A 14,826-nucleotide genomic window follows, 5' to 3' on the forward strand; every position below is an offset into this window, starting at 1 on the left:
GCCTTGAACACCTCCAGGGATGGACGGGGATCCACAGCCTCTCTGGGCAGCTGTTCCAGCACCTCCCACTCTCACACCAAACAACTTCCCCCTCACATCCAACTGAAATCTGCCCTCCCTCACCTTCCAACAATTCCCCTGTCCTGCTGTTCTCTCCCCTTTCCAAGAGCTGACTCCCCTCCTGTTTAAGGCTCCCTTGAGGTCCTGCAGGCTGCACTGAGGTCACCCCGCAGCTTCTCTTCTCCATGCTGAACAAGCCCAGCTCCCTCAGCCTGGCTTTGGAGGGAGCTGCTGCAGCCCCTGCTCATCTTTGTGGCTCCTCTGGACCCTCTCCAACAGCTCCCTGTCTTTATTGTACTGGGTGCCCCAGACCTGGATGCAGCACTGCAGATGAGGCTCCATGAGGGCAGAGCAGAGAGGGACAACCACCTCCCTGTCCCTGCTGGCCACCCCTCTGCCGATGGAGCCCAGGACACCATTGGCTTTCCGAGCTACAAGAGCACACTGCTGGTTCATGGTCAGTTTTTCATCCACCAGGACCTCCAGGTCCTTCCTTGGCCAGGAGCTCAGCACAGGACTGCAGACTGCCAGTGGAAGGCTGGAGCAGAATAAAGGCAATTGGTACCAGCACACTTCGCAGTGGGAAAGTCCCAGCAGTCTGCTTCTGTGTGCTGCAGGACCTGTGGGAGCAAAGCAGGGCAGCCCAGCAGCACGAGCACACACAGCTCAGCTCCCCCATAACCCCAGTCCTTACAGCTCACATTCAGGCACACAGCCATGGGCACAACTCTCCTCACAGCTCTCAGGGTTGTGGCAACACATTTCGGTGCTGCTGCAAAGTGATTCACCATTGGAGGCACTCTTACAGGCACTTTGTATATATGTATGCTCATACAATATCTGTATGGCAATTGCTTCTTCAGAAAATAACTCCTCCCCGTACAGAAATGGTGAAGAAAAGCATTCGTGTGTGATTATAAATTCTGGGTCAACGAGGCTCCCACCAACAGGATCCCCACTGCACACAATCAGAGTTGGCAGCACTGAAATTGCTTCAGCTTAAACACTGAGTCAATTTGTTTTGCCCATCACCTTCCACTGCGCAGTCTGCAGCACACATTTCTTCCAACACTTATCTTTGCTGTAACACAGCAGCAAACAAGGGCATCTGCACAGCGTGCAACAGCACTAAGGGCTTTTTGCTTTAATTGTTCCACCCAATATCCACAGTGACAGGTGAAAAGACCACATTTAGCTGCCAGAAAGCCAAGGAGGAAAAAATCTGTATGCACATTTTTAAGAAGGAAAATGTCACATGCCTCGAAGTGGAAAACCTCTGTCACTAATAGAACACATCCCCAAATAAAGCTAGGGAGAACCTTTTCAGAATAGTTAGGTCCATTTCCAGCACTGCCAATCAGTGTCGGGGCAGACACTGCACCGAGGTGGTGGAGGATGCTGAGCAATCCAGCCAATCCTGCTGACATTCTGCTGCAACACAGACCACAGCTTGTCAAACCCCATCAGCGTGATTAATGCCACGGCCAGGATGTAAATTCCATTAAACTCACATGGCAGGGCAAACGTGACAACTCCTAGAATGACCAGCCAATATCTTCAGCACATCTAGAGCAATTGCCTATTGACAGAACGAGCAAGGTAAGAGAAAAACACACACGGACCTCTCTGGTTACAGTGCAGCTTTGGGTCAGCTTTGTAATAGCTGGGGAGGAACTGCTCCAGCAAAAGCCCATGGAGGTACAATGGGAAGGAAAGTGTGCAGTCATTGAATGAATCCTAGAATGGCCTGGGTTGTGAAGGACCACAGTGCTCATCTATTTCCAACCCCCTGCTGTGTGCAGGTCACCAACCAGCAGAGCAGGCTGCCCAGAGCCACGTCCAGGGGCCACATCCAAATAGAGGTCATCAAACATTAATTCCAATTTCTGCCTTGATTCCTCTGACCCAGGAGATGCATCCTGAGCAGCGGATGGAGCCCCAGCCGTAGGGAAGGGATCACACTGGTTTCAGGTCTTTGTTTGATGATGTCAGTGAGTAACAGCAGAACTCTGCAGAGAAGTGGATGTCTGTTGGATGGGTGCATTGACTGCTGTCAGTGTTTCTCAGTTCCATGAACAGCGTCCTGAAAGTGCTGGCTGAGGGTAGATAGTGGTAGGACAAGGGGGAATGGTTTGAAACTGAGCCAGGGGAGGTTTAGGTTGGATCTGAGGAGGAAGTTTTTCATGCAGAGGGTGGTGAGGCACTGGAACAGGTTGCCCAAGGAGGCTGTGGATGCCCCATCCCTGCAGGCATCCAAGGCCAGGCTGGATGTGGCTCTGGGCAGCCTGGGCTGCTGGTTGGTGACCTGCACACAGCAGGGGGTTGGAATGAGATGAGCATCGTGGTCCTTTGCAACCCAGGCCATTCTATCACTCTATGACACATCCATGGCTGCTACCAGCAGTCCCCTCTTCTCATCTGACATCGCCGCTTCCCTGTGCTGCAGCTGCTGCTGCCCTCCCCAGCTCACACAAATCTCTCCCTACAACAAGCAGCTGGATGGCATCTCACCTGGAGGATTCTTCCAAGGATAACCTCCAAAAACAGGAGGTGCACACTTAAAACCAAACCTCCAGAGCAGATCAGGAAGAGAAGGCAGACAGCACTGGCTCCCCAACCCTCTGGGGAAGCCAGGTGTCCATCACTGCATTCTCTTTCCAGGAAGCAGCTGTGCTTATGTCAGCTATCAGCCAGGTCACAAGGCCTGCACAAAGCTCACATGGCACAAATAACAGTTAGGAAGCAAATCTACGATGTCCCCAGTTTGCTGCTTCTGGTAAAGGGAAGATTCTGCATAACAGGGAGGGCCCAAACAGCACAGCACAGGGGAACAACAAATTCCAGCTGGGGTAGAAATTGCTGCACAATGGGGAGCAAAGCTGCAGCTGCTGTTAGCACACACGAAGTCTTGTTTGTACTGAGCCCCATTTCAGATCAGCATCCCATTACTTACTGCCTCTTTCTCTCGGTCCATAATGGTTTCCAGCTCCTCGAAATGGCGAAGCTTTATCTCCAGCTTCTTCATCTGCGTTTCCACCAGGAGTGCAACCAGGGACTTGATTTTTCTTTCTTCCACTGCTGCTAGGTGCTGAGAATAAAACACAGAGCTCTGCTTTAATTGCATTTCATAGTTACCAGCCACACCTGCACTTAGCTATAGCCATTCTGTTCTGTGTCTGGACAGAAATCAGGACACCAGATTATCAACTTTATGCTCAGAATCAGAAGCCTTCAGAATTCTACCAAGCTTTTAAATAGGTGCCTGGTTGTAACACAGACAGCACTGTGGTTGCTCATTACTCATTAGCAATCCAACATTCTGGACAGGGCATGCCCAGGGGAGATGCAAACAGGGGAGCACCTCACTATGAAGCCATACGACCTCTTGCTGCAGCAGTTCAGCCCCAGGATGGGGCAGAGCTTGTCTATGAAAAGAAACTCAAAACAGTCCCATCCAGTTTCTTTTTACAACCAGGCTGCAAAGCTGTGTGTACACAGTGCCAAACAGAACAGGCAGGAAAATGCACAGACCCCCTGAAAGGCTGTGACAGACACACAGACAGGCACCTGAGATGGGAGACACAGAGCTTCATACATGGCATGAGACAGCCCATGTAATGCTGCACATCTCCAGGTGGGAGAGGCACACAGACTCACAACGCCTTCCACCAGCTCTCATTAACAGCTTACAGCTCCAAATGAAGCCATGCTCAGAATGGGCACTGCATTTCTGCATGGCATCAGAGCAGTGCCAGTGAGTGGGCTTCAGTGAAACAAAAAGATCTGCAATAAAAGTCAGTGACAAAACTCCCACGGTTGGGACACAAAGCCTCTGATGGACATTTTGCCTGGCTTGATGTAATTTTAATAATTACACTGTTAGCAAAAAGTCAGGTAAAAGATGTCTACAGTCACAAGCTAGAAAGTTGGGAGACCTCTCTAAGTGTAAAGAAAAGAGAATCTTCCCCCTCCCTGGCAGCACTGCAGGCCAGCCTGGATGGGGCTGTGAGCAGCTGCTCTGCTGGAGGTGTCCCTGCCTGTAGCAGGGGGTTGGAACTGCATGATCTTAAAGGTCCCCTCCAACCCCAACCATTCTATGACTCTGTGTGTCTGATCCTCCGTGATTCACCACCTGTGGCTGGGTCTGTTTTGCCTGACAGTAAGTGGTGATGATCCCCCTGCCTTATCCCAACCCAAGGGGGTTTTCTCATCATATTTCCTCCCCTGATCCCCCTGAGGGAGGCCGTGAGGGGCTCTGAGCACCCAATGGAGCTGCAGGTGTCCCTGCTTGCAGCAGGGCAGCCCATCCCCTCCAACTCAATCCTGTGACAGGAGGCTCTCCCCTAAATGCTCACATTCACTGGACATCACTCCCCAGACAGGACAACTTACCTCTAACCCCTGGTTCTCCTTATAACTGCAATATTCCTCTGATACCAAATCAAGAACAACTTTGTAACAGCTCTTCACATGGCCAAGTCTTAACATGAAGAACTGAATTACCCTCAGACAAGACACAGCTCAGCAAGAGCCTTAACACTGGGTTTTTAAATGCAGCTGGAAGGAGAAATCCCTGCTGCATCCGAACTCTACTCTGAAGCATGAGCACTCTAATTAAAACATATTATTTCCTGTAATGTAAAGCTAGAATTCTTTGGGAATATCAGTATTATCATAATGAAAACCACCATTAGCTGAGTCCCTTGTCCCTTCAGCACTCATTAGCACCTAAGGGAGGCAAGTGGGATATCGTTTTGATTTGGAGAACAAAGATTTCCATCAAACAGAGATTCAACTCCATGCTTTAAAGCAAAGCACGGCTGGAAACACCTGCAAGGCTGATGAGGCAGCAGTGGGTTATCCCTGTGCCATCCAGGTGGAAGGGCTTGGGACTGGAAGCAGCGTGGGTGCAGATGTGATGCAGAAGGAAGGCAGACAGAAACCACGTGAAAAGAAAACAGACACTGAAAATGATATTGTGAAAGAAGCAAAGGTTCTGGTTCCTGCAAAAAGAGAACGAACAAAGGAGAGCATGCAATTGGTAATTATGGGGTGTAAGAGCTACCAGACAGGACAGCGATTCAAAGCACAGCTCGTTAAGGGACTGCAGACAAACAAACAGGAGACGAATGATGGCCAAAAGCACGCTGTGAGCAGAAAGCAGCACCTCTTTGCTCAGGTTTCATCGAGCTGCCCATAAAAACCACTGCACCACTGCACCTGAGCACATCACCTCCTTGTTCCCAGCAAGGGGTCATAATGGCACAGCACAAAGGCAACGTCAGGGTGCTGCTTCCCAGCTGTGTGCCATCAGCACCACAACCAGAGAGCCACTGAGCAGGGGGAAGTCCTTTCAAAGGATGCCAAGTGTTAGAGCTCTTTCTCAGGGATGCTCACTGACTTCATAAAGGCACGAGCAGCACCTGAATTACGTTACACAGCTTCACTGATGAGGCCGAGCAGAAGAAATCAAAGCAGAAGAAATCATCTGTGGCCTTGCAAGGTATTAGAGATCAGAACACGAAATTCTACAGCTCTGGAACAAAAGACCATTTTAAAAAGAGACCTAATGTGAACTGCAAACCAAGCAGTGGATCTGTGTGCAGAACAAACCTTTGCTTTGGTGGCAGCTGAGGCGAGAGCAGCAGCTGCAGCTGTAGCTACGTTTCCTTCCGAGATCTCGTGTTCCACTTTCTTCTTCCCAGCCTCCATTTCTTTGTCTTTGCTTGCATCAACGTTCTCCTTGTTCTCTTCTGCCTCCTTTTCTTCTGCAAGAGATTTGTGGCCAAGTTCGTTACGTGCATTCCCCCTTTGTTAGCAGCATGGTGCCAGGACAGGAATTGCCCTGCTCTGAGTCAAACAAACCCATTCACCCACACACCACCAGTCCTACGTTACTGCTGCCGCCCATCCGAGTGCAGAACAGGGGACACCATCAGTTTAAAAGGATCTGATCCAACAAACATTTTCAGTTTCCATCCTGTTTATCCCTTTTCTGCCATCAGTGTGCTTCCACCAGACCTCTTCTAGCTGCATTTCCAGACCAACTCCATTACCACCCCTCCTTCCTGTATGAATTCCAACGCATCTCACTCTTCCTGGTGCCAACATGCTGGCTGTAAGCCCCAGGTAAGAGCAGTACATCCACCAGGTAAAAAGAATGTGTTAAATAACAAGAGGAACATCCCGTGGAGGAGCAGCCCACCAAAATAAAGACTTTGCAGCACCTCATGGGGAAATCACCCCACCGAGTTAATTTCTAAGTGTAGAAGTGGGCAGCCCCATTTCTTTGTGTGATCAGATGGAGTGTAATACAGGCAGAAGAAAAGAATTTTGACCTATGCTCACTCTCCAACTGTAATTTCTTCACCCAGTCACAACACACCGTGAAAGAAGGCTCAGCTGAGCTCTAAAATGAGTTCAAGGAAGAATTCAGTGCCTGAGCTTTGCAGCAAAATTAAACCAGAATATTTACTACTGAAGCACGAAGCAGCCTGATGTGCAGGAGGAAATACTTCTGCACAGTTGAGTTTACAGTCCCTTCCAACACTTTAGAGGAAGGCTATTAAAGCTAGCACAGCTTGAGGAACAGCTGGGGACCATTACCTGGTTTGGGGTCTGCAGTCGCTTCACTTTCTTGTTCCTTTTCTGGATTCCTCTCATTTTCTCCTTCTTGTACTTTATCACCTTCCTCAATTTCACTCTCTGCTTTGCTTTCAACCTAAATGGGATGAAGGATTGTTTGGAGAACGAGAGCTGTATAAGGCATTCACTGTTGACTTGGTTTACAGCTTTCAAATTAATTCACAATCATAAAGGAGGATTAAATTTTAAAGGCTGACTCCTGCTTAAGCCCATTTTGACACTCGTAACAACGACCTGAATAAAGCCAGTAACTGCAGCATCAGCTCCAGCAGCCCAGGCTGAGCTCTCCACCTGATGGGATGTGACATCCTACAGAACCATGGCAGGTGAGCACCTGTTCTGCTCCCTGCTGTCCCCACGTGGATGTGGGCCCACCTCACACCCTGTCCAGTGTTTGTTATGTTAACAGCACGTGCAGCATTCATAGAACCATAGGATGAACCACAGAACCATAGGATGGCCTGGGTTGCAAAGGAGCACAGTGCTCATCCAGTCCAACCCCCTGCTGTGTGCAGGTCACCAACCAGCAGCCCAGGCTGCCCAGAGCCACATCCAGCCTGGCCTTGGATGCATTCATCTACCCTCATGTTATCTCCAAATTGTGAGGAACTGTAACCACAGCAGTGACCTGTGGGACCAAATGCCACGGCTGAATTACGTGTTTCTGCCCAGGAATGGGTGGGAGAGAGCAATGTTTGCAAAAAGGAAGGGAAATAATTTAAATCTGGGCACCTTAAGATAGCATCAATGAAATCAGCAGCAGCTTCATGCTTAAGACTGCAAGTATCATTTTCCCCTTGGAGATTTCCTGCAAAAAGGAGTTTTGCTGGTTTTGCTGACCAGCTACACAGACCTCCATTGAGCCCAACCTCATTTCCCACACGCAGGGGATGGAACAGCTCCCAAAGCAGCACCCAGAGCTGCAGAGATGCACACAGATTGAACAAGCATTTTGCTCCCATTGTCATTGGAGAGTTCCAACAGCAGTTAATCATTATTCAGGTTGTCTGCTCAGCTCCACTCAGTCATGGTTGCCAAGCACTGCAAGGAACCCAAACAACTCACCGGTTCCCAGGAAGCCCTCACCCCTCTGATCCTGACAGAGCCAAAAGCTGCATTCAACTCTGGGAAAGGCAATTTGCCACGAGACGGACTTTTCCAGGGCAAGACTTCAAAGCAACTCCTGCCTTAGACCACTACAAGCCCTGAACAATAGCAAACCAGTGTCCTTCTGCAGCTGAAGTCTCCACGATTCATTTGATACTGACTGCTTCCCAGCCCCAACCTCCTTTTCTCAGGACTAGGAAACAAGATGCTGGCAAAAGAAACGTGGCAATGACTGAAGACCAGACCACTCATTACAAGTGGAGTGGGGACTGCAAATTGCTGGGGAGCACTGCTCTCACAGGACTGACCAGCACACTCCTACCCCCTTCTCATCAGGCATTTCAGAATGCAGTAATTCGGGTTTGTGAGTGTCAGAAGTGCCTCATCAGAGCCATATGCTGAGCTGAGTTTACCTTCTCAGGCTGCTGCCCATCTGTCTCTGTTTCCATTTTTTCTTCTTCGGCTCCATCTGAGAACACAAATAAAGTATTTAGAATTGTCATAACATTCGTTCATTACGCTCATTTCAGAATTAACTCAATTTTCTGTTCCGTACTGATGACGGCTTATAAGGAAAGCCACGCAGCACTGAAATCCTGGAGGACACAAAGCCTCTTACATTAATCTTGGTTTAAAAACCAAGTTTACTTGCAGATGTAAATGTAACAGGTTTTCTTTTCAGCCCACCGAGCAGGACGAACCATGGCATTATCTGTGCTCTGCTGATACACCCAGCTTACCCACAGAGGGGGAAACACTCAGCTCTACCAATTTTAGCGACATAAAGAAGAGTTTAACACGCAGCTCCACAGTGCTGGAGTCACACAGTAATTCCCACTGCTAAGTCACAGCATTATACAATGTTTTCCCCAATACAGCCAATTTGGTTCTGTAGATGGTTGTCAGTTACATGATTAACCTCAATTACGGAGCTGCCAGACTTGTAATTCCTCCTCAGCACCGGATCCCCTGAGCTGCTTTTGATGCACGGCCCATCCAGCAGCACTCTCCGGGGCTGCAGGTCAGCTGAAGATTTAAATTCCATCCTGCAGATGCCACAATTCTGTGCTAAGCAATACCTCATTACTGCCTGCGCCAGCACTTGATGCCTCGCAGACAATACAGTGGGATTTGCTGGCATTTCACGTGCCGTACAGACAGAATTACAGAAGCATTCAGGTTGGAGAAGACCCCTGAGATCCCCACCCACCCCTCCATGCCCACATCCCCACAGCTCTGAACACCCCTGGGATGGTGACCCCGCATTCCCTGGGCAGCTGTGCCAGCACTGACCACTCTCAGGGGAAATAATTGTTCTCCATATCCAACCTGACCCTCCCCTGGTGATCCTGAAGCCATTACCTCTTGTTCTATTGCTGTTAGCCGGGAAGAGGCCGACCTCCACCTCACTACATCAATGTAAGGAGCCCAGTGAATCAGAATTGAATAATAATGATGCTCAAGTCAGAGAATACAGTCCAAAAGGCGTCCTGTGATGGATGTTCTGGACATCTCTCCCACCCTGACCATGCTCCTTCCTTCTCCCACTTCCTCCCCAGCTGTACTGACAGCAGTACCTGTGGCTTTGTCCTGCAGGTTGGATCAGTGAAGTGATCCAAGTTAGAACCATACGATGGTTGGGGTTGGAGGGGACCTTTAAGATCATGCCGTTCCAAGCCCTGCTACAGGCAGGGACACCTCCCAGCAGAGCAGCTGCTCACAGCCCCATCCAGCCTGGCCTGCAGTGCTGCCAGGGAGGGGCATCCACAGCCTCACTGCACAACCTGTGCCAGTTCTCTTCTGGTCTCTTTTCGTGTTTGCAATACCTGATAGAGTGGGGTTTTATCCTACTTTGGGGCAGTTCGGGAAGAGGCATGGATACTAAGCTGGGGAAGGAAACCTCTCCCATCCCAGCTCCCATGCAGCTCACTGCCAGCCCAGAGCTCCATGACCTTCTCCCATCCCTGAAGGTCAGGTAAGGCTGACTACATTGTGCACTTTGATGCAATGCTGTGCTGCGTCTGTTGTTACCGCAGCGTTTCAGTGGTGCTGAGTGCAGCTGGGATAACCACGGGATGGGCCCAGTAAGCTGCTTAGTGGAGAGGACTGCTTAGGAGCTGGGCGTCCTTTGCATGGCTTTGGCATGAGCTTTTCCATGCCCTGCAGGTTCATCTGTCTTCCTGAGATGCTGAAGGCTCCTGCTGGCCGTGCTGCCTTCTGCTGCTCCCGTGTGCCGGGCTGTAGCAGCTCCTGCATTAAGAGGATTGGTGCTTTCCTCAGAGACAGCCATAGGATTAAATGATGGCACTTAATTCTGCGGGAGTCCTTTCTGTGCAGATTGTAACTTAGAATGTTCGGTGGCTCTTGGCCGGCTTTGGTCTCCAGAGGGAAATCAAAGTGGATATTGGGAACAGTTTCTTCTCCAAAGAGCATTTGGGCACTGGCACAGCTGCCCAGAGAGTGGGGCTCACCATCCTGGGGTGTTCCAGAGCCGTGGGATGTGGCACTGGGGACAGTGGGAACAGTGGGAACAGCGGGGTGGGTTGTGTTGTGTTTGGGATCTCAGAGCTCTTCTCCAGCCTGGATGGTTCTGAGATTCTGTGAGCTAAGATGGGCTGATGGTTGAACGTGGTGCTTTCAGAGGCGTTTCCAACTTCTGGGATTCCATGCAGTGCCTGGTAACTGATGGTGAAGCTGGGTGGTGAGCTGTGGGGTGCTGCAGTGGGCACAGGTTGGCCATAGAGCAGCACAGGGTGTTGGGAGCCAGCAGGGATCACCACTGCTGGGAGCTGTGCAATGCGTGGCCTTAATGGGCCTTGGCAGAGCAGAGGGGCTGGAAGTGGCTGCGCTCTTGATGGGACGCCGCGTTCTGTGCCCTAATTGCACAGCAATTTGTGTTTAACATCTCCCAGTGCCAGCTGAAGACGTGTGGCTGTAGAATGGAATTGTGCATCAGGGCAGAAAAGGCAAAGCTGCTGGGATAGCAGAGAACAGGCAGCTCATCACTGCCTGCAGTACGGGCTGATCGCCGCTCAGGTGAGCACAGCATCTGAGATGGGGGGGATGATGAGGGCTGAGGAGATGCTTCTGCTTTGTCATGGAGGGATCTTCATTATTTATGTTGGTTACAAAATATTGTCGTGCTGGAAGTATTGTTCTTGTGTTGTGGTGTTGTGCTGTCACCTCTGCCTGCCCAGGTGCAGCATCACCTATTTCTATACCTAAAGGGAGCCTACAGAGGGGAGGGGAATCAACTCTTTGAAAGGGTTGATAACTGCAGGATGAAGGGAAATGGCTTTAAGTTGAGGGAGGGAGATTTAGGTTGGACATCAGGGAGAAATTCTTTACAGAGACAGTGGGGAGGTGCTGGAACAGCTGCCCAGAGAGGCTGTGGATGCCCCGTCCATCCCTGGAGGTGTTCAAGGCCAGGTTGGATGGGGCCCTGGGCAGCCTGGGCTGGCATTAAATGTGGAGCTTGGTGGCCCTGCATGTGGCAGGGAGTTGGAGCTTCGTGATCCTTGAGGTCTCTTCCAACCCTGGCCATTCTGTGATTCTGTGATCACCCCAGCAGCACTGTGCTGCCATGGCCTCAACCACAGCTATGGCACACAGCTTAGAGACAAAGCAGCGACCAAACCCTGTGATCTGAAATGACATTTTTAGGCAAATATTGCTGAGTGGGAGGAGTGCAGGGCAGGGGAGGCCAGGATGACTCACTAAAAAGATGGAGCATGGAACCTCGTTGCTGGAGATCAGCCCTTCTGAAGTCAGCTCAGGTGCGATCTCCTTGCAGTCTGCCTGCAGGCCCAGGCCCTGTCCAATGGGGAACTGCTTTGTGAGACCACCGTGACACGTCCTGCACTCATCCGGGACACAGCTCATGTCCACAGCAGTGTGAATGCACCAGATCATGGAGTCATTGGATCATAGAATGGCCTGGGCTGAAAAGGACCTCAAAGATCATCCAGTCCCAACCCCCTGCTGTGTGCAGGTCACCAACCAGCAGCCCAGGCTGCCCAGAGCCACATCCAGCCTGGCCTTGGATGCCTGCAGGGATGGGGCATCCACAGCCTCCTTGGGCAACCTGTTCCAGTGCCTCACCACCCTCTGGCTGAAAAACTTCCTCCTAATTAATACCCAACCTAAACCTCCCCTGGCTCAGTTTAAAACCATTCCCTCTAGTCCTATCACTACCCACTAGCCACCACCAAACGTCACCTGCACTGGTCCAGCTGGGTGCTGCAGCCCTGCACAGGGCTCTCCTCCTTGGGGATCTCCCAGCCCTGGCTGTGGGGCTGTGCCCCCGCTCTGGGTGGCCCTGCTGGGGTGTGGGGGGACCAGAAGGACCCCGAGGTTCCCCCATCCTCAGCCCCCTCACGCTGGTTCTGGGATTAGCTGGAAGATAGGCAACTTTGGGGCTTTGGAATTCCACTGCCTCCATTTCTTGCTGCTTGCTTCCACTCCCAGGGCTCTGTGCTGTTGGATGGTGTGTGCTGGAGCTGTGCTGTGTGTTTGCAGGAGCAGCCCTGTTGTTTTAGTGCTCCCATTCCCCAACAGGCGGCCCTCCCTGCTGGGCTCTGCGCTCTCATCTGCTTTCATCAGTCACAGCTCAGTGCTCGTGGTCAGGAGCCCCTCTGCTTCTCCTTCAGCTCCTGTTGAGCTCTGTTTCCTCCCTTGCATAACATTGAATTTCATAACGTCAAACTTTCTCACGTCTGCTGTTCTGATCGTGGAAATCACTGAGTCCTTCCCGGCTGCCATCCTAATGCTGCATGCTGACTTTATCTGTCACTTCATCAGAGCCCTTCCCAATCTCTCCCATTACAAAAGAAACGTTAAGCACGACTTATTCTGGGTTCTTGACCTCCAAGCTCTGGCTGCCCATCGTGCTCCTCCAGCAGGTAATCCTCCTGTGGCCATGGCCTGGCCAGTGCTTTATTTACCTTTATGTCATTTCCTTCTGTCTCCAGGTTCTCTAACGTTTCCCCTGACTGCAGATAAAAATATTTTGCTCTTGGCTCAGTCAAATCTTCCCTGCTTGCTTTGTTTGGAGAATCTGTGACGTCCAGTCTGTTACATCAGCGCCATTCTGGTTTCCAGTGATGCAAACAGTTTGTCTTTCCAAGTGTCACTCATACAAGAACGGTTCTGCAAGGTTTTAAGGGATGATCACTGTCAATCTCACAAGCAGAATAACTGCTGAAGTATGAGAGGAGAAATCTCCATTGCCACACTGCATTCTGCTGTAGATCTGGGCTGAGATTCACCACGAATGGGAAGCAGTTTCCAGGCCCCAGAGTGCAGCTGCCCAGTTCAGGAGCAGCTGGTGAAGATGTGCTGTTTGCTGCCCAGCCCTACAGAAGGAAGGATGCTAAAAGAGCTGTGTTGTGTTGGTTGTGAAAGGGCTGAGCTCAGGATTCATCAGCTCTAAGGGGATTCAGCAGAAAGCAGCCAGGCAGGCAGCCCTGCTCACTGTGAGCTGACCTGTGCCTGAAGGTTGCTGCCTGGAAAACCAGAAGGGATGCAGGAGGGACAAAACCGGGCTGTTGGTCATGAGTGCCCCAGTGCTGCACCTGTGGGTGTGCTGGCAGCCTGCTGGGTGTGCATTGCACTCAGGGGAGCACTCAGTGCTGTGGGTGCAACAAGAGGTTCAGTGAGTCTGCGTGCCAGGTCCTGTGCTTCACTCACAGCACCCCGGGCAGCACTGCAGGCTGTGTGGGGGAAATGGACCTGGGGGTGTTGGTTGATGCTGTGCTGACCGTGAGCCAGCGGTGCCCAGGGGCCAAGGAGGCCAACAGCATCCCGGCTGTGTGAGCAGCAGTGCTGGCAGCAGAGCAGGAGGCGACCGTCCCTCTGCGTGGCAGTGGTGGGGCTGCAGCGCAGCGCTGTGCTCAGGGCTGGGACCCTCACGGGGGGCCTGCAGTGTGTGCAGAGAGGGGAGCGGGGCGTGGGGGTCTGCAGCACCGTGCTGGGGGAGCGGCTGAGGGTGTGGGGTGGGTCAGCGTGGAGCAGCGGGGCTCGGGGGTGACCTTATCGCTCCCTGTAAGTCCTGCAAGGAGGTGGTGGTGAGGGGGGTCGGCCTCTGCTCCTGGGTAGGGGATAGGATGAGAGGAGCGGCCTGACGTTGCGGCAGCAGAGGGCCAGGTTGGATGTTAGGGACAATTCCCACTCCCAAAGAGCAGTCGGGTGCTGGCACAGCTGCCCAGGGGGTGGGGGGGTCCCTGGAGATGCTGAGGAGCTGTGGGGATGTGGGCAGTGGGCACGGTGGGGTGGGCTGGGGCTGGGCGTGGGGATCTCGGGGCTCTTCTCCAGCCGTGATGGTTCTATGATTCTGCGACCGCAGAGCTCAGTGCAGCCCTTCTGTGTGTTCCAAGGTCAGACGTTCAGTGCTGTCTGTATTTTTCCTAAAACCAAAACAAGAACGAGGCCATGACTGCAGCAGTGCCCCGCAGCGCCGTCACTGCGCTCTGCATGCGCCGGAGCCGTGGAAGGTTCCCGACAAGCCTGGAAACGTCCGCTCTGCTCAGCATCAGCAGTGCTCTGTGCTGGCTGGGTGCCCTGCTCTGCCATTCACAGCTGGGTGAGACAGCTTGCTGTGAGGCCAGGGATCTGAGTCATGCAGGTTTTGCTTTGTGTTTTGGGTGTGCAATGTGTCCATAGGAGCTGCAGCGTGGACCGACCCCATTGCTCCTCCACTGCTGAGCTCCATCTTCAGTGGCTCATCTAGATGAATAGAGGTACCCCTCTGGTTGGTGTTAGAGCTGGGAAAGGTTTCATTAGTCCTGCACTAATTGCACACACACCTCCTTGGTGAGGAATCTGGAGGTTCCCAGCAAACTGAGTGACCTCCCAGCGCTGCAGGAGGGCCAACACAGTGCATCACATCTCTCAGAGCAGAAGCATGAGCACTGGAACAGGTTGAGGCTGTGGATGCCCCATCCCTGCAGGCATTCAAGGCCAGGCTGGATGTGGCTCTGGGCAGCCTGGGCTGCTGGTTGGCGACCTGCACACAGC

The 14,826-nt window shown here is 51.9% G+C and overlaps 2 protein-coding genes across 2 annotated transcripts in view; one reads left to right on the forward strand and one right to left on the reverse strand.

The window, feature by feature from the left end:
- The window catches only part of MAP4 (microtubule associated protein 4), a 241,347-nt gene that overhangs the window by 171,902 nt on the left and 54,619 nt on the right, over positions 1–14,826 (forward strand).
- On the reverse strand, positions 2,975–8,377 carry LOC104911310 (SWI/SNF complex subunit SMARCC1-like). Its single transcript, XM_010712216.3, has 4 exons — positions 8,226–8,377; positions 6,667–6,781; positions 5,674–5,828; positions 2,975–3,148 (listed from the first exon to the last, which is right to left on the reverse strand). The coding sequence occupies exons 1-4, from the start codon at positions 8,313–8,315 to the stop codon at positions 2,990–2,992; spliced, it is 519 nt and encodes a 172-aa protein (XP_010710518.2). The 5' UTR covers positions 8,316–8,377; the 3' UTR covers positions 2,975–2,989.

This window comes from Meleagris gallopavo, chromosome 6 (genome assembly GCF_000146605.3).
Source record: "Meleagris gallopavo isolate NT-WF06-2002-E0010 breed Aviagen turkey brand Nicholas breeding stock chromosome 6, Turkey_5.1, whole genome shotgun sequence".
In the NCBI taxonomy this organism is placed as follows: domain Eukaryota; kingdom Metazoa; phylum Chordata; class Aves; order Galliformes; family Phasianidae; genus Meleagris; species Meleagris gallopavo.